Source organism: Neofelis nebulosa, chromosome 7 (assembly GCF_028018385.1).
Source record: "Neofelis nebulosa isolate mNeoNeb1 chromosome 7, mNeoNeb1.pri, whole genome shotgun sequence".
Lineage (NCBI taxonomy): Eukaryota > Metazoa > Chordata > Mammalia > Carnivora > Felidae > Neofelis > Neofelis nebulosa.
In genome coordinates this window covers 43,364,473-43,382,814 of record NC_080788.1, presented here as the reverse complement: position 1 = coordinate 43,382,814, position 18,342 = coordinate 43,364,473, and the positions used below count along the sequence as shown (strand labels likewise).

At 45.4% G+C, this 18,342-nt stretch overlaps 1 protein-coding gene across 1 annotated transcript; it reads right to left on the bottom strand.

The window, feature by feature from the left end:
* Positions 1-12,251: 12,251 nt before the first annotated feature.
* C2CD4B (C2 calcium dependent domain containing 4B) lies at positions 12,252-18,303 on the bottom strand. The gene is made up of 2 exons (XM_058737528.1): positions 15,827-18,303; positions 12,252-15,660 (listed from the first exon to the last, which is right to left on the bottom strand). The coding sequence occupies exon 2, from the start codon at positions 15,618-15,620 to the stop codon at positions 14,574-14,576; it is 1,047 nt and encodes a 348-aa protein (XP_058593511.1). The 5' UTR covers positions 15,621-15,660; positions 15,827-18,303; the 3' UTR covers positions 12,252-14,573.
* Between the last annotated feature and the right edge of the window lie 39 nt (positions 18,304-18,342).

Sequence of the window (18,342 nt, the reverse complement as noted above, 5' to 3'; positions counted from 1 at the left end):
AATCTGAATCAGGAGTTCTCTCGAAGCCTTATTTTGTGCAGGATTTGTGTTTTCAGGCTAGTGCCTCAGGGAAAACAATGTAAGACGGATGGAGTTTACTTTCATATCCTCTCTCCTTTACCATCCCAGGGTCCCTCAACTCCCCAGGCCATCCTCCCCACCTGTGGCCTGCACCCCGGCCCTCATGACTGGAATCTTCTACAGAGAGGACCTAGTGTGAAGAGCTTGACCTCTTGTGCTAGCCTGCCTGGGTTCAGATCTATGGGGGATGAAATATCTTCACACATTTAAAGCGCTTGGGTCAATGCCACGTGCTCACAATGAGTTGATTAATAATTATACTTGTAAAAGCTGCAGCACCCCCGGCCAGATCCAACCTCCAAAAGCAGTACCGATAATTGTCCATCTCAGCGGAGTCCTGAACTTCCCACCCGAATCACATTTCTTCTCCTTCCTCTTCTCATCCTCATTCCAATTACACTGCTGGGCAGTTGCTCGAAGACAGCTGCAGGGCTGACGCAGCCCTGCTCTTTCCACTCCCCTGTCCCCTTGCACCACCCGCTGCATTGCCAGTGTCCCTGGCTTGCTCGCCTCATGGTCTTCCTTTGCTCCCAAGCAGCTCTGGCCATGGGCTGCACCTACCAGCTGCACGTTGGCCTCCCCTGCCTGGCTCACCCGGAAGCCCATTTCGAAAGCTACTGTCACAGACAGCCTTCGCTCTGGGGTTTGGTGGGGGCGGGATTTGACAGGACCTCCATACAGGCTTCCTGCCTGGCAGCGGGGAGGAAGATCGGCTGCAAGCCTGATTCTTTGATGCCAAGGTCGGTTCTGCTCAGAGTCTGAGGCCTACCTTGGCACTGCCCTTCTTCTCCTAGAGGACTTCACTTCCAGAGCCACATAGGACAGAGTCCAAGCCTTCCAAGCTGAGATGACAGGAGAAACTAGCTCGTGCCAGTGCACAAGTCCCCATCCTTGATCCTTCTCCCCTTGCGGAGACTTACAGCCCAGCACGCTGCAAACGGGCAGGTGGTCTCTATCTCTAAATCCCACCCCTCCTTCGGCGAAAATCTGCCCCTCTACTGGCTTGGTGGTTTTCTCCAGCAACAGCCTGTCTCCTCCCCGCCTTGCTCCCTAACCCCCCTGCCCAGTGCCTGAGGTACAGATGCAAACAGCCTGGGGCACACACAGAGGTTCTCTCCGCATGTTCTGTTCTCCCCAAAACAGCCACATTCGCTTGTGTGAGTGACACCTGCAGTCCCCGGCACAGGTGATCACTTCAGGGCTAAGGATGTGACAGGTGTGCAGAATTAGCCCGTGTCTCCGAGGCAGGCCAGGGGCAGGCAGAGAAGACCCAGAGTTACCGAGTTAGGGGGTGGGAGTCAACATCCGGACAGGGTCCCTGCTCCAAAACATGAGTCCACCTCGGACAAAGTCGGCCAGAAGAAGTGAGCATCTAGACTTGCAGCAAAAAATGAGGCCCCACTCTGGTTCTGGGCTCTTTCATTTCAGTCTCGGTGTAATGGGAGCAACTCAACCAGGTGCTTGGTGTCTATAAACGCTCAGAACAGGCTAGCACTTTACACGTTAACTGACTTAATCCTCTTAATCCTGCAAGAGCTCTCCAAAGTAGATGATATTACATCTCTGTTTCAAAAGGAGGAAACCGAGGCACCGAGGAAAAAGTAAATCTCTGAGTCATGGCTCATAAGTGCTAGAAAAGAGACAATCAGATTTCAAAATCCCTGCTTTTGACAACGCCCCCACACAGTCTAGGTTAGAGGCCCATCTCTGCATTTGCCTGGCTGGAAAATGTAGAATCACATTTCTGGACATTAGTTTTCTCTTCATGGTCACCGCACAGGTATAGGAATGTTGTGGGAATGAGGTAAATATATGCATGCAAAGTCCTAGACGTGGCACCTTAATAGTAAACACACATTACACATTGGTTATCAGCATCACCTTCATTTCTATTATTGCTGCCCACAAATCCGTGTCACCAAGCTGGCCTGCCTCTGGCCCTTTCTCTTGCCTGTTTTCCTGCTGTAGGGCAGGTCCCTGACAGCTCCCAGGTACTCCCAGGCTGCCCAGCCTTAGTTCCGAGGCTACAGACAAACTGTCATCTCCTTTGATCTGTAAAATAATCCCATAATGGGGGCGCCTGGGTGGCTCAGTGGGTTCAGTATCCGACTTCAGCTCAGGTCATGATCTAGCAGTTTGTGAGTGAGCCCCTCGTTGGACTCTGTGCTGACAGCTCAGAGCCTGGAGCCTGCTTCGGATTCTGTGCCTCCTCCCCTCTCTGCCCCTCCCATGCTCATGCTCGGTCTCTCGATAATAAACGTTAAAAAAAAAATAAAATGAAATGATCTTGTAGGGAGAGCTGAGGCTTAGCCAGATTAATAAGTACTTTGCCCAAGGAACATTTTTCAGGTTCTGAGACAGAGCTCTATAAAATCAGATGGAGTGTTTTTAGCTCTGTACACTGTGAATTCAACTTTAAAAAAAATATTATAAATAGAGAAAAAAATGACCACAATCTCACCATCCCAACACAGTAGTGACACTCATGTTAGGAATTCCCCACCGGGCTTTGTCCATCTCTGCAGAGACTGAGTTTTCTCCTGATTCACTGCCTCCGTGGAGGAGCAGAGAGCGCTGCTCAGCCCAGTATTGGGATGGCCTTGAAATAGCCATGGAGGGATTCTGGAGTGAGCACCGACTAAACCCAGAATGACTCTAATTGGGCCCCACGAGAATAAAAATATAATCAAATGAGAATAGATAATGAGTCGAGCAAACGTCCCTTTAGACACAAATCAGAGACTTTTTGAGACATCCTTTAAAAAGACACCTCACTTCAGTTTTTCCAAGTAAAACTTGTACGTATTTAAGGTGTACAACACGATATTTGGGTGTTTGTATACCAGGTACCCATTGTGAAATGCTTACCAAGCTAATTAATATATATCCATCACCTCGCATAGTTACTGTGTTTTGTGTATGTGGTGAGAACACTTGAGATCTACGCTCAGCAAATTTCAAGTACATGTTATTATTAAAGACACTATGCTGCACATTGGGTTTCCCGAACTTACTCGTCTTGTAACTGAAAGTTGGTACCTTTTGACCAATATCTCTGAGCCATTAATTTAAAAAAAAATATTTTTAACATTTATTTATTTTTGAGACAGAGAGAGGCAGAGCATGAACGGGGGAGGGTCAGAGAGAGGGAGACACAGAATCTGAAGCAGGCTCCAGGCTCTGAGCTGTCAGCACAGAGCCCGACGCGGGGCTCGAACTCACGGACCGCGAGATCATGACCTGAGCCGAAGTCGGATGCTCAACCGACTGAGCCACCCAGGTGCTCCTGAACCATTAATTTTTTATCTAAACTACACCATATCCAAATTCTCTGTCAACTGTTAAAGTCATGGAGACATATAATCTAGGCATATATTTATTAATTTATTCAGTGAACCAAAACCAAAGTTAAAATATGAGTCTTAATCTTGTTCCTTTCTTTTTCCCTCCTGTATCATTAACTACATCAAGTATGTTTTTTTTTTAAAGAGATTTTCAGAAACAAGGACTTCCTGTAATACATATAATTACATAGAGTGGTAGTAATTTATGACTGCCTACTCTCAGGCTAGGAACTGACACCTGGAACGTCCTCTTATGGAACGTGGGTTATGGAAAGTTAGAGGGAATGGGTAAAGGGATGCCAGAGATGATAAAACTCTGATTTGGTTTGAATGTCTTGCCACTTCTCACCAACTACCTGAAGCTACATATGCCCTTTCTCTGTTTTTTTTTCCCCCTTCTTATTTGATCATGAAATGCTCAGTGCTGACACATCTCACCTGTATTCCTTGTAGGCTTACCTCCTGCACATGCAGCTTGGTTGGGGGGTATGGACAGGAGCATAAAAAGAAGTGTAAAAAACGGACCCTGATTCAGGGAGCTTGCAGTTGAATTGGGACATGGTGCTAATAATCAGAAGACGTGGAATTGATTCCTGGCTCCTTCACTCACTAACTGGGTTACCATGAAAAATGTATTAAAATGCTTTATCTATGAAACAGGACAGATAGTAATAATAATAATATTACCTATACATGACCTAAAGGATTGCTATTAGGATCACAAGGAGGAAATACTGTGAAAACACGTTACAAACTAGGAAGTGATGTCCAGGAAAGTGTTATTAATATTTTAAAAGGAGTTTAGGGGCAATCTGCCTCAGAATGCAAGTGATGTCACTGGACACTGACTCTTCTCCATGTTGGCTTTATCCTTGGGTTCCATCTATTGGCATGATGGCTCCCAAGAACTCCAGGCCTGTGGGACTGTCAGGTTCAAATTCGGCAGAAAATAGTTTGTCTCCTTCTCAATAATTTAAAAGCAACTCTTAGGTCTGAATCTCAGCGGACTAAATTAGATTACATTTATATCCTGAACTAATGACTATGACCAAAGGTATGAAATACTCTTATTGGTCAGGCCTGCATCAGACCCACCCCTGAAAATTGATATGGATTCAACTCTAGCTGAAACATACGGACTGAGTGAATGGGAGGAGTGGTTCCACATAAGAAATCAAGGTATTATTACCACACAGAACAATTACTACCAGGTGATCAAAACCAATAAATATCATTTCTGATTTGGATAAGGATTCAGTTAGAAAGGGAATGGTCAGAAACCAGTTATGTTTTCAGACAAGTTACAAGTACCAGAACTCATATATTTACCACGTTTACTGAACTCAAAAAGGGCCAGCATTTACACAAAATATTCTCAATGAAATCATCTGTTCAGATCTCAAATTCTTTGATTTCTCTAATAAGGACCAAATTACTTTCTTTCAGTTCATAAATAGTCTTATCTTCCTAATAAGATGCTTGGTCTCCTTAACAGCTGAAAATCTAGAATACTGGTCTTCAGAATGTATTACATGCACCCTTGGAATGAGATACCTTGGAATGTGGAAAAAGATATCAATACATTTGTTTATATTTTCATTTTAAATCAAGAAATTAAGTTTTCTCAAATTAATGATAAGCACTGTCACAGTGCCTTTTGTTGGTCCAGATGTCAGAGGTTCTTGGGAAAAAGGGGGGTCCTCAGCCCTTTGCTTTCAGCACAGTATGTCTATAGCACTTGCTGGTGCTTGGTTTACTGGATTTACCCACACATGATTAAAATTTGACAAAGAAAACCACCCCAAAATGGATAGATGACTTTGAAGTATTTATGCAAAGAAATGTCAGATTGGAAAAATACTGATAGTGTAAACACAACTGAAAATAAAAACATGGTCAACCTGATATTTTTCATATTCATGGTCTGAGTTCTTTGTGCACCACCTTATGGGGTTAAAAGCACCAACAAATTCAATGGACCGACAAGAGTTTGGCCAGTGAGTTCCTATGGAGGAAGAAACTCGTGCTACAGAGACCATTTTGAAAATAAGTGTTTGGAGATGCTTTTTATTCTTAACCAATTTTTGTTAATGAAAACTATGAAGGTATGTCACACATAAAAACATCAATAGTTGAACACTTAAACTTAGATATGTAATTTGCTGATTTGTTGAAAAATCGTCCAATAATGGGTTCTTAATAGGCATCTAAGCCCGTTTGTTGAAAATATAAGAATACAAACTTTGCAGGGCACCTGGGTGGCTCAGTTGGTTAAGCATCCAACTTTGGCTCAGGTCATAATCTCACAGCTCATGGGTTCAAGCCATGAACAGAGCCACATCAGGCTCTGTGCTGACAGCTCGGAGCCTAGAGCCTTCTTTGGATTCTGTCACAGTCTCTCTCTGCCCCTCCCCTTCTCTCTCTCTTTCTCAAAAATAAATAAATTTTAAAAATTAAAAAAAAGAAAGAATACAAGGTTTGTAAGAAGAACTGATAAATGCCAAGCATGCACAAGATGAAGCAAGGCAAAGACCAAGGCCCGACTATTTCTACCAGTGAGGACACAATGAACCACTTTTAGATTCAGACCATTTATTATCCATAAAAACAGCGAAACAAGTGGTAGCAAAAGCACCACTTTCTGTGGTTCTTGTCCAACATGCTGAAAGAAGACACCAAAACAAGAAGAAGCAGATGACTGGGATATGAATTGTGGGATATCGTTGAGGATCCGATTCTAGACTGCCACTAACAGGTTTTATATTCAGCAGGTCTGTTCTGAGGGGAATGGGACAGAGAGTTCCACACCTCATTGGTACCTGAGAGGCAATGGGAAACTCTTCATGACAGGTTCCCAGAGAAGATAAGCAGGTGAGTAGGAGATGGTCTCATACCAGCGCCTATGGACCTCGTCTCCGCTGGTGTCCCAGGAGGTTCATGAGGTGTTCCACTAGAACTCAGATTAGCTGTCCTTCAAGCCTTTGCCTGCGGTGTCTGTGCACAGTGGCTTGGGCACCAGAGCAGAGCTGCTCCCCTACAATACAATCAGAAAGGATGGAAATTTATTGGTAGAATTTGCAAATTGATAGATAGGTTTGAAAAATACATGTTGTGATTTTGTGGCTGTAGCCATTTGTCCATTTCTTCATTCGGATCTAAATATCATTGTGAGATAGCTTATTTATGTACGACTACCATTAGAATAAAAAAAACTCCAACAACTTGGAATCAGAATTTTTAAAGTGCCGTATCACAAAAGGTTAAATCACATTTTCAAAAACAAGAAAAGTTAAATAACATCTATTTCCCTCTTTCCTTCCTTACGTTCCTTCTCTCTTTCTTTCATTAAATTAATTGAACAAGGAGACTATGACTACAATGACTAATGTCATGGTGACCTACATAAGCAACCCCAAATCTAAGCCTGTAAATGCCTCAAGGTTATAAAATTAAAACATAAGGACAAGTGATGACAAATAGGCAACTAGACTTTACACTATAGCCAATCAAATAATCTTGTTTCTTTGTTTCTGCACCTTCTCTATATAATAATTCATCCCCTTAACTCTTGACCACTTCCAATTTGGTGCTACCTGGTTGGAAATGATTTTTGCTCAAATAAACTCAACATTTTTAACATGCCTCAGCTTATCTTCTAATATTTACTTTCTTCTGTCTGTTCCTGGCCTCTCCTTCCTGGATCCATTCAGAGGACGGCAGGAAATAAACACTTAGGGAGCTGCAGGGGAAGAGGAAGATTGTTAAAGGGAGTGCTTCCCTCACCACCTGAGGGAACTTGATGTGGACAAATGGGTGACTGGAGGCCCAGAGTAGGATGCTGGGTATCATTGGCATACTTTGCCAAGAACCAAGTGTGCTTTGTAGCCCTTTCAAATGCTCCAGGCATAGCAAAAAGATTGCAGCTCTAGCAAAGGTGTCACAGCTTTACAAATTCCAAGTTTTTCTAGTGTGTTTTCTTTAAGACGAGCTTTTTCCAATCAGGAGAAAACTTCTCATATGATTGCCTCTACTCCCCAGCTGTCTGCTCTTGTGTATAAGCTATTTACATCAAATACTTTCCTTATTGATTAATCATTTCTTGGGGCCATTCTACAAGTTCAATGTCTTGTTACTGATATTTTAGACAGTTTCATTTTATGCTCAACGATGAAGAATTCAAACAGTACAAATCTGTTCAGGGTACCATACAGAGACATATTCATGGTACAGCGAGTGGATACTCTCTTTGTGCAGAGAAATACCAGGGAAGGGACATTCTGGGGGTGAGGGCTAGAGGACTTGAGTTTGGGACAAACTACAGTACATCTTATATCTTAATGCAGGGATACCTGGGTGGCTCAGCCGGTGAAGCGTCTGACTTTTGGTTTCAGCTCAGGTCACCATCTCACGGTTCATGGGTTTGAGCTCTGCATTGGGCTCCACATTAACAACACAGGGCAGAGCCTGCTTGGGATTCTCTCTCTCCTCTCTCTCTGCCCCTCTCCCTATGCGTACGTGCTCTTTCTCTCTCTCCCTCTCTTTGAACGTATAAATAAACTTAAAAACAATCTTAAAACACTAAGAATTTTGGGTAAGGTATAGATATGGAAGGATTTTGTATATGGTGAAAGCAGAGTATTAGGAAATTAAATCCGATGATGGTTCAGTTTAAATTCATTTTTTATTTTTTTTAAAGTTTATTTTGAGAGAAACAGAGGCAGTGTGAGTGGAGGTGAAGCAGAGAGAGAGAGGGAGAGAGACAATCCCAAGGAGGCTCCGTGCTGCCAGTGCAGAGCCTGATGTGGGGCCCGAATCCATGAAATCACAAGACCATGACCTTAGCTGAAACCAAGAGTTGGATACTTAACCACCTGAGCCACCCAGGTGCCCCTAAATTCATTTTTTAAAACATAGATGTGCAAATATAGATGTAATAGAGAAAGTGTGTGTATGTATTCTAGAGTTTAGAAGCAATGCCATCCCAGTAGCCACGGGCAAACTTAGCACTCAGATTTTGGTTTCTAAGTACCATCAATCAATATAAGAAATCAAGATGCCTCGAGAAATTGTTGGTTCCAGAACTAGGGTATCAGAAGTACAAGATGAACCTGGAACAAATTTTAGATTCAGAAAATAAGTAAGTGTTCAATGAAGGACATAAGAGCCAGCTTGAAGGGGCTCCCAGAGATCAAACGTGGAACCAAAATAGATAATTGCAATGGGTTATAACCCACTGAATAAAAAAACCCATGGGTCCATACAGATATAAATAAGAAATGAATATGTAAATAAATTAGGGAAAAGGCAAAGTTAAAATGTCAACTAACAAATGTAAAAAAAAAAAAAGATGAAATTCTAAAATTGCCATTTGGCAATCTCTGTAGTAATAAATGTTTCAGGCAAGAATCATCCATGAATGCTAAAATCTATGAAGTACAAGGATGTTGAGAGATAGGATATTTACATAGTCTCAAAGTATCTCTCACAAGAGATTTGTTAAATGCAACGAGGAAAACAATAATCTCTACAGTAAAGAAATCTGGTAAACAGCATCACTCTAACCAAGTAATCAAAGTTAATATCACAAGCAATGAGACAAATTGATATGTGTCTCTAATATGGTACATTGAGAAGATGTATCACTTCTGTTTTATTTCTTCAAGAAATGCATAACCTGAATATAATCACAGGAAAGTTCCAGACAAATAAATTTATGACCTTACAGAAAATGTCAAGATCAGGAAAGCCTGAGATTAAGGAAGATTCAAGAGATACACCGATTGAATGCAAATTGTGATCCAGGATTTTCCCCAAATATTATCGGCCAATTAGAAAAACCTGAATAGGTTCTGCAGCTGACCTGAGAGCATTGAATCAATATCAACTCCTTGATTTTTGTAAGGGAACTGTGGAAGAGAATAACTTTATTTTTAGGAGGTACACAAATATTCAGGAATAAAAGAGCACATGTCTGCAACTTATTCCCAAATATTTCAGGAAAAAGAGATGACAGATAGATAGATAATAGGATAGTAATGAAATAAACAAATATTTAGAGAATCTGGTTGAAATATGGGAATTCTTTGTACTGCTTTCGCGACTGTTCTGTATCCCCCACATTATTTAAAAATTAAGAAAAAATGATAGTAGTGAAGAGAGCAGTATAGAGCAGATTGAGTAAAAGGAGGGAGATATGGTGGCTCTGGTCTACGTGACCAGGAGGAGAAAGAGATGAAGATTCGCAGGGCTGCGTGGACAGTTTAGACAAACGAGGCACCATCTCATGGTGACAGAGTCAGGAGACATCGGTTCTTTTTTAAATCAGGAGCCGTTACCAACCTGGAAAATAAATCCTATTCTTTTTTGCCAAATAAAATAAAATGCAGATTCTCCCCTTTAGGATAAATACAAGTGTCTGGTCATCTAAGAGTATCTGATCAAGGCCTTGCTATTCAAAAAGGATGAAAAACTCCTCATAGTAATGGTGAGATTTTAGCACACATCAGCTGAGCTGTTGTTCTTTTCTCTGGAACATGGCAGATGGAGTCTGAAATATACAACCAGTGGAATGGAAATGTGTAATTCTTTGTGTTTATGTCATTTAGTGCAGTCACCCAGGTATGTTCCCAATAGACTGCCCTTTGTACGGACTTAAGACTGGAAACACAGATGTGCACCAGCCCATTCAGCAAAATTATACTCATTTACAATGAACAGAAGAAGGGATGTTCAAATTGTATTTAAAAACAAAAGAGTGCAGGGTACCTGGGTGGCTCTGTCGACTGAGCGTCCTACTTCAGCTCAGGTCAGGTTTGTGAGTTCGAGCCCCACATCCGTCTCTGTGCTGACAGCTCAGAGCCTGGAGCCTGCTTCAGATTCTGTGTCTCCCTCTATCTGCCCCTCCCCCTCCCGGCTCTATCTATCGCTCTCTCAAAAATAAACAAACATTAAAAAACATTAAAAAAACAAAATGGTGCTTATCCCTGTTAATATGAACCTTGCTATAACTAAATGCAATTATCTCATTTAACCCTTGCCATCTTCACACCCAATAGTTTCAAAAGGACAAAACTGAGACATAAAGATGTTAAGCATTTGCCCCAACATCACACAATTACCCAGTAGCAGAGCCTAGATTTGAAGCTAGTTCTTTCTGGCCTCAGACGTTCTGCTCTTTTCTCCCACCGCACCCATTTCCCCTTTCTTACTTCCTAACAGGAAGAAGCACCCGCCTCAGCAGACGCTGACCTCACACTCAGCTACAGAGAGAAGCCCTATTTCCCTAAGTCTATCCAGTCTCCCCCTTGCAGGGAGTGGTTCAAAATTGGAATTGCAACCCAGTTGGGGCCAATCAAATATAGAGACAAGTTTTCTGGGGCCTTCTGGCCCCAGTTCTTCCTCAGTCCTACGGGAGTACCTGTAGAAACAATGCCTTTTCTCCAGTCTGGACTCTACTGAGAAATCGTGGGGTAGTCCCTGCTGTTCCTGGCCAACATCCTGAGACTACAAGTGTGACCTGCCTCAGGATGGAATGATGCTGTGGATGGCAGAATAGAGATATGGGACAAGATATGGATCAGGAATGTGAGTTCTCGATCACTGCTTCTACCCACATATGTCCTGGGTCCCCTCTCGCTTTTCTGAAGACTCTGTTCCTAAAGTTCTTCTTGATTTTCTTTCTCATCACTATCAACATCTCTCTCTCTCTATTTTGGATATCCCAAACGTGTGTTGGATTCTTTCATATGAAAACAAAATAGATCTTCAACTCTGTATTCTCTTCCAGTTCTAGCCCTTTTCTCTCTTCCCCCTTTTCTAAAACTTTCTGTGTGTACTTTCTCACCTTCCATTCACATTTTAACCCATTCTAGTCCAGCTCCTGTTTTGTTTGTTTGTTTGTTGTTTTTTGGTGGGAAGGGGAGTGGACAGGCAACAAGTGTAATAAGCAAAGAACTCACATCCTTACATCTGAGGTTTACCTTGGGTGCCACACGACAAGATCTCCACCCCACCCCCAAATCTTAAGGTTTCTACAGAGGCCTTAATGCGGCTCAGTCACATGCATGGTCCAGGTGGTCTCAGCACCATGTCACTCTCTCAGGGCTGTGACCTTGTGGCAGCTTCTGGGAGTGGGGAAGGCAAGCGGGATGCACATTGTAGTCTAGCTCCTGTTATGACTACTGTCATAGAACTGCTCTTGTCAAGTTCACTACTGACCTTCATCTCGCCAATGCCATGGGCATTTCTCAGTTCTCATTTTTCTTACAGGAAAATGTAAGTTCTTACAGGATTTCCTTACAGGTTTTCAGTGGGGTGAACATCTCCTCCTTCTTGGAATGCTTTCTTGGCTTCCATGACTCCACACTTCTCTGGTCTTCCCCTATCTCATTGGCTGCTGCTTCTCTCTCTCCTATACTGATGCTCCTCCTGTACTGAATTTCTCTATTCCACCTCTTTCTATATTTACTCAATCAATATTTATTGAGAGTCCACCATATGCCGGACTCTGCTGCATGCGCCGGAAATAAAGCAATGAATAAACACATTTTTTATATGAATAAAGCAATGAATAAACACATTTTTTAAATAAAATCATACTTTCTGGTGGAGGAAAAGTAAACAAACAACAACAAAATAAGGGCATAATAGAATGTCAGGTAGTGATAGGTGCTATGAAGAATAATAAAGCAGTAATTGCAACAGTGATGTTTTTTGAGGATGGCCAGCGAAGGATACTCAAAGGAGGAGATATTTACATCAAGAAAAATGGAATGTGTGAGAGAGAAGTTAAGGATGATTCTAGGTTCTCAGCTTGCATAAAAGAAGTAATAGTGGTACCATTTATTGAAATAAGGAAGACGAGGGGAGGAGGAGATTTGGGAGAAGAAAATCAAGAATTCTGGCTTGGATGTATTAAGGGGTCCTCTGGACACATGAAGTGGTTATTCGTATAGATTAGGTTTCTCTTGTGTAGGATTCCTTCCTCGAATCTTCGGGAGAACTTTCCTGACTACTCTATCTCTGAAAGCATCCCATCTGACACTTCTCTCTCACCCTCCCCTAGTTTACTGTCTTCATGATGGTCACCACAATCTGTAATGACCAAACTTGGCTATTGTTGGCTACCCCCACTAAAACTGTGAGTCCTGGGAGAACAGGAATCTTCTCTGCCTTCTTCATAGCTGCACCCCCTGGGCTTAGTATTGTGTCTGTCACAGAGAAAGGGCTCAACTTATCATTGCTGAATGAGAGGGCAAAGGGTACACCATCCTCTGGAGAAGTCAGGACACCTTGGTTCTCATCTGAGCTGAGCCAGTCACGAGCTATTTGACTTCAGGCAAGTCGACTTTGTGGTATTTTCTCAATTTCAGAAGTTATTTGATCAGATGATTTCGAAGGGCTAATCTGTCCACTTTGAAATTATGTTCAAAATCCAGGATTTGGAGGGCACATGGGTGGCTCAGTAGGTTGTGTCCCACTCTTGATTTTGGCTCAGGCCATTGTCCCAGGGTCAAGGGATGGAGCCCCGTATAGGCATCCCCACTGACCGTGGAGCCTACTTAAGACCCTCTCTCTCTCTGTCTCTCTGTCTCTCTCTCTCTCTCTGTCTCTGTCTCTCTCTCAATCATTCTCTCCCTCTGCCCCTCTCCCCTACTTGTGCTCTTTCTCTGAAATAGAAAAAAAAAAGTAAAAATAAAATAATATAAAATCCAGGATTTTATGTATATTATGATTTGTACCCAGAACCTCATTGCAATAACAGTGCTGAAGGGTTTTTTGATGCAGAATGAGTCCAAACTATTGCTTATTACCAGAGGAATCCTGAAGGGTTGTATATTCCCACTCCTGGCTCCCCTAAATCCTCAGTCTCAGGCAGCCAGCCAGCCATTCTGCTAGGCTCCACTCCACGACCGGGAAGGAACAATTGGAAAGAAAGCAGAAGTGAAAGAGTCCATTTCCTGGAATGTTATTGGGCACCTGTTCACCATACAGTTCCAGCCTTTTTAGGTATGCTGCCACATTTCACGTGTATTTAAGGATTATTTCGATATTAAAGCATATTTTTACAAAACCCTGTCAAGCAGGTGTTAGTATCCCCATTTCACTGATGTAGGAAATGAGGTCCAGGAACATGAACTGATCTGCCCTAGTTCAGGCTAGTGGCAGAAAAAAGACTGGAATCTGTATCCCCCACCCCCATCCCCTCATTGTGCTTTCTATCACACCATAGATGCCTATAGTCAAGGGCAAATCCTCCTGATAGAAATCAGTTTCCAGTGGACTCAGGTCTATTTGTTGAAAAAAAAAAAAAGAAAAGAAATTTAAAAACCTCTTAAAATCCAGTGTTCAAAAAGTTGACAGTTTGTTCCAATTCATCTAGGAAATCCTATTGTAGATGCATTAATTACTATCACTTACATGCAGAGCTAGGTGGAAACAATACCACACATATATCAATACGTTTACAGAGGCAGAAAAGATTTTTCCGAACCGGCAAGATTTCCCAGGGCTCCTACTGGAGAAGGAAGAGGGAGATGCCAGGAATACCTTCCTTTGAAAGACCTTCACTTCCTTTGCTTTTCGTTTCCTTAGCATTTTTTTTAAAGACTTCACTTTCAAAAGAAACCTGTTTTCCTAATAAGAAAGAAATTCTTTACCCACCAAGATATCCTTACTACAGAATGTCTGACTCTGATGTGTGTGTGCACGAATAGAACCTATGCCACATCAAATATGTCAAACTCTATGTGAACCTTAGCACTGGGCATGATTCTGAAGGAATAACTGAAAAAGCAGTAAGAGACCCTTAGTATTGACATAAAAAACAAGGAGGATAATCAAGGCAGATTGGGTATAGTTCCTTTTTCTCCCTTCCAGCCACAAGCTCACCTTTTTGCCTTTGAATGCAAAAATGGTCTAGGAAAAAAGGACGGTAAGCTATGAATAGAGAAAAGCATCCTTAATTTTTCCTTCACTACCAATAAACAGTGACAAAAACAGATACCTAGGAACTAAAATGTCAATAAAGCAAGAACATAAATTGAAAAATGAATAAATAACGTTTATTTTGTCCGAAGCGGCTTTCGGTGTCCGAGTTGCCAGCGGTCCGAGGGCGCCCCGAGGTGGCGGTCTGAGCCCCGGGCGCCCTCAGGGCAGCAGCAGGGAGCCCAGCAGCAGCTCGCCCTGGCCCAGCGGGCGGCCCCGCTCCAGGCCGCGACCCCGCTGCTCGGCCTTGACGCGCACGGCCAGGCGGCGCACCTGCTCCTCCGAGAGCCCGTCCAAGCACAAGTCCTGGTGGAAGGCGGCCTTGCGGCTCCGCCGGACCACGGCGCTGCGCTGCGAGCGCGGCGGGCCCGGAGGCCGCAGGACGAAGCTGACGCGGCAGCCGACGGCGGGGAGCTCGGCGGCTCCCGCGGCCAGGCCCTCGGTGCCCAGCAGCCGGACGCGGAGCCGCCCGCTGGCCCGACTGTACTCGGCGGCCAGGCGCAGGGCGCCCCCGGCGCGGCCCAGGGCCACGGTGCCCTCGGCCTCCAGGCGCTCGGGACGCGGGCCGGGGCAGGGCGGCGGCGGCGGGGACGCGGAGGGGGCCTGGGAAGGGGGGCCCGAGACGGCGCCGCGCTCCTCGTCCTCGTCGCCGTCCCCGCTGGACACGGAGGGGGCGCGGACCAGGCCTCGGCTCGTCCGGGCCCGCAGCGCGCGGCTCAGCAGCCGTTCGGGGGCGCGCAGGAGGCGGCGGGCGCGGGCCGGCGGGGCGGGCGCGTCCGGGGTGGTGCGCGGGCCCGCGGGGAGCGCGGGGAGCGCGGGGGCGGAGGCAGGAGCCGAGTCCTGGGGCACGAGCCGGGCGGCTGCAGGGCCCCCGAGGAAGAGCGACTCCTTGCGGCGGGTGTGCGGGCTCTCGAGCAGCGCGCAGAAGCCGTAGGCGGTGAGCGCGCGGGGCAGGTGCGGCAGCGATAGGGCTGCCTGCGAGCGCGGGTCCCAGTCCGTGTGCCCCGCGCTGTCGTCGGCTCCTCTGGGCCACAGGTCCGGCTCGGCTGCGCAGCGCCGGGGCAGAGCGGCGACCGGAGGCGGAGACTCGGGCGCATAGGACGCGGGCAGCCGCGGCGGGATGCAGAACTTGGGGATGCGGTCCGGAGTGAGCACGTTGGAGAAAGCGGGCTCCGGAGTGGAGGCGCGGAGTCTCCCGAGGAGCCGCATCCTCCGAGGCTGAGGCTGAGAGTGGTGGCAGGAGGCCCTCCTGCGCGAGAGAGAAGCTGCTGAGTGTAGACCGCTACGGGGGCCCCGCGAGGGGTACCAGCGGGCCTGCGATTGGCCCCTGGCCAATCCAAGCCGAGCTCTCCACCCACAAACCTGCCCGCCTTCCATTCATTGGTACTAAATAAACGAAGTAATCGAAATCAGACCTTTCCTTCTTCTTCAGTCACTGTGGGTTGAGAGTTGCAAGTTCAGGGCCGGCTGCCTCGCGGTCCTGGCTGGGGCGCCAGCTTCAGCACTCTGGCCAGGACAGTGGCGCTCCTGTCTTATACTGGCAGCCTGAGTCCCGCCCAGCCGGCCTAGAGCCCAACCCCTGGAGCCAGGGGACAGCCCGCCTTCCAAGTCACCCCTGCCCGCCGCCGCTGGGGCCCCTGCAGTGGGTGCTTGGGTGTGACCCTCCGGTCAGTCTTGGGACCTGCATCCACTCTGCGTGCCTGGAGCCCCTTACACAGGCCTGGAAAAGGTTGCAGGTGAAGAGAGGACGCCTGGTCGCCCTGCCCAGGGAGAATTGGTGGTGGTGGAAAATGCTAGCGGCCTGTTGGAGAAGGTGAAACAGGATGAGGAAGCAGGAAGTTCCTTTTTGGTAGGAGCTAAATCCTGTCACCCTGCACAGGGACATGCCCTAGGTTCTTCTATTTTACTGCTTCCACGCACCCGCCATGAGCCGACCAATATGGTTTCCATGGTATTCGTGTACTTTTTACACGTCTCCCTCTGCTGGATGGTGGCCTCCGTACTAGCATACAGCCTGGCTCAGTCAATGCCATAAATACTGGTGAAGTGGGTGAATTACGCAAAACTTTCTGGACGACTGCAGACGATCATCTTTTGTCACAAAAGATGGGGCCTCTAGCTCATACCCTAAAAATAGCACGTGATGTTTCCAACGCTACCCTTTTCTCTCTGCTTCAGTGGGGAGGTACCGGTTAGAAAGCCCCTTACAGAAAATATATGTTGCCTCTTCCCCCCCCCCCAAACTTCATTTTCTAATATGAGAAAACTGGAAGCTGGAGGGACTTGGGGAAATTCCATAAAGGTAAATAAAGTCAGTTAATGGCAGAACCTGGAACTAGCAACTTCCTATTTATTTGGCTTTGCATGTAATGCTTCCTGTTATCTAAAATGTCCTTTCTTTTTCTCTCTGTAGGAACTCCTGTTTGTTTTCCATAATTCAGTGAGACAGCATCCGCTTCAGGACCCTTTACCGGACTCCCCCTCTACAGTTCCTCAGCCCTTCCTTATTCCCTCCGTACATATTTTATATACCACCATTGCTGTGTTTAGCATGCTGCTATGGAATTTTTGGTTTACAGGTTTGTGTCCCTTAAGAGACTATGAGTTTCTTGAGGGCAAAGACTGGCATGACTCAGGGACTTTGGGGGGACCTCTTTTGAATGTAGGTAAAATAAAAGTGCTCTGATTCAGAATCTGGGTCTGCTTCCATCCCAGTTGCCCTATACAAGGGACAAACCTAGCTGTCTTATTAATTTTTATCCAATTCCAGCACCTGGAATACAATGCCAGGCAAATAATAAGTGCTCAGTAAATATTTGAGTGAATTATATTGTGTGGAATTGAACCTGATCTACAATCCAGGTCTTATGACTGTCAGGTGCTTTTAACCACATCTCTCTCTACCTGCATTATTCGGTTTCTCACAACAAACCAGTGAGGTGGACATTGCTTCTGTTTACCAGATGAGAAACTGAGGCTCAGGTTAAGATACTTGCCTAGGGTCATTGAAACGATGAATCGTACCTTGTTTCCTAAGGCCCAGCTCTTGGCTAATTTCTTCCTTCCTTCTCTCTTTCCTTTCTTCATCTCCATTCGCTCAGTTCATTATAATTCACCAAGTCTGTTGTGTGTCAGGCATTGTGTGCATGTGTGGATTGCATTGCACTTTACATGCAGAATGTTAATTCTTAAAGCAAGTCAGTCTACTATTAAGTATTTTCCATTATCCTTGCTTTTCAATAATAAGTACCATTATTTCCAAATCCTTAGAGATAAGACGAGTGAATGTTTCCTTTTGTTAGTAATTAATATTTTCCCTTTTTGTTTTGTTTTTGTTTTTAATGTTTATTTTTGAGAGAGAGAGAGAGAGTGTGAGCAGGCAAGGGGCAGGGAGAGAGGGAGACGCAGAATCTGAAGCAGGCTCTAGGCCCCCAGCTGTCAGCACAGAGCCCCACGTGGGGCTCAAACTTATGAACTGCGAGATCGTGACCCGAGCTGAAGTTGGACGCTTAACTGACTGAGCCACCCAGGTGCCCCCCCCCCGTTTTTTAAGTTCATTTATTTTGACAGAGAGAGAGAGAGGGAGGGAGAGAGATCATGAACACTAGTTGGGGAGGGGCAGAGAGAAAGAGAGAATCCCAAGCAGGTTATGCAATGTCATTGCAGATCCCCACACGGGGCTCGAACTTATGAACCATGAGATCATGACCTGTGTAAAAATCAAGAGTGGGATGGGGCGCCTGAGTGGCTCAGTTGGTTGAGCGTTCGACTTCGGCTCAGGCCACGATCTCATGGTTCATGGGTTTGAGTCCCACGTCGGGCTCTGTGCTGACAGCTCAGAGCCTGGAGTCTGCTTTGGATTCTGTGTCTCCCTCTCTCTCTGCCCCTCCCGTGCCTGTTCTTTCTCTCTCTCTCTCTCTCTCTCTCTCAA

Bases quoted from the DNA above. Each gene is read 5' to 3' on its own strand.
- C2CD4B (XM_058737528.1), bottom strand. From the start codon at position 15,620: ATGCGGCTCCTCGGGAGACTCCGCGCCTCCACTCCGGAGCCCGCTTTC.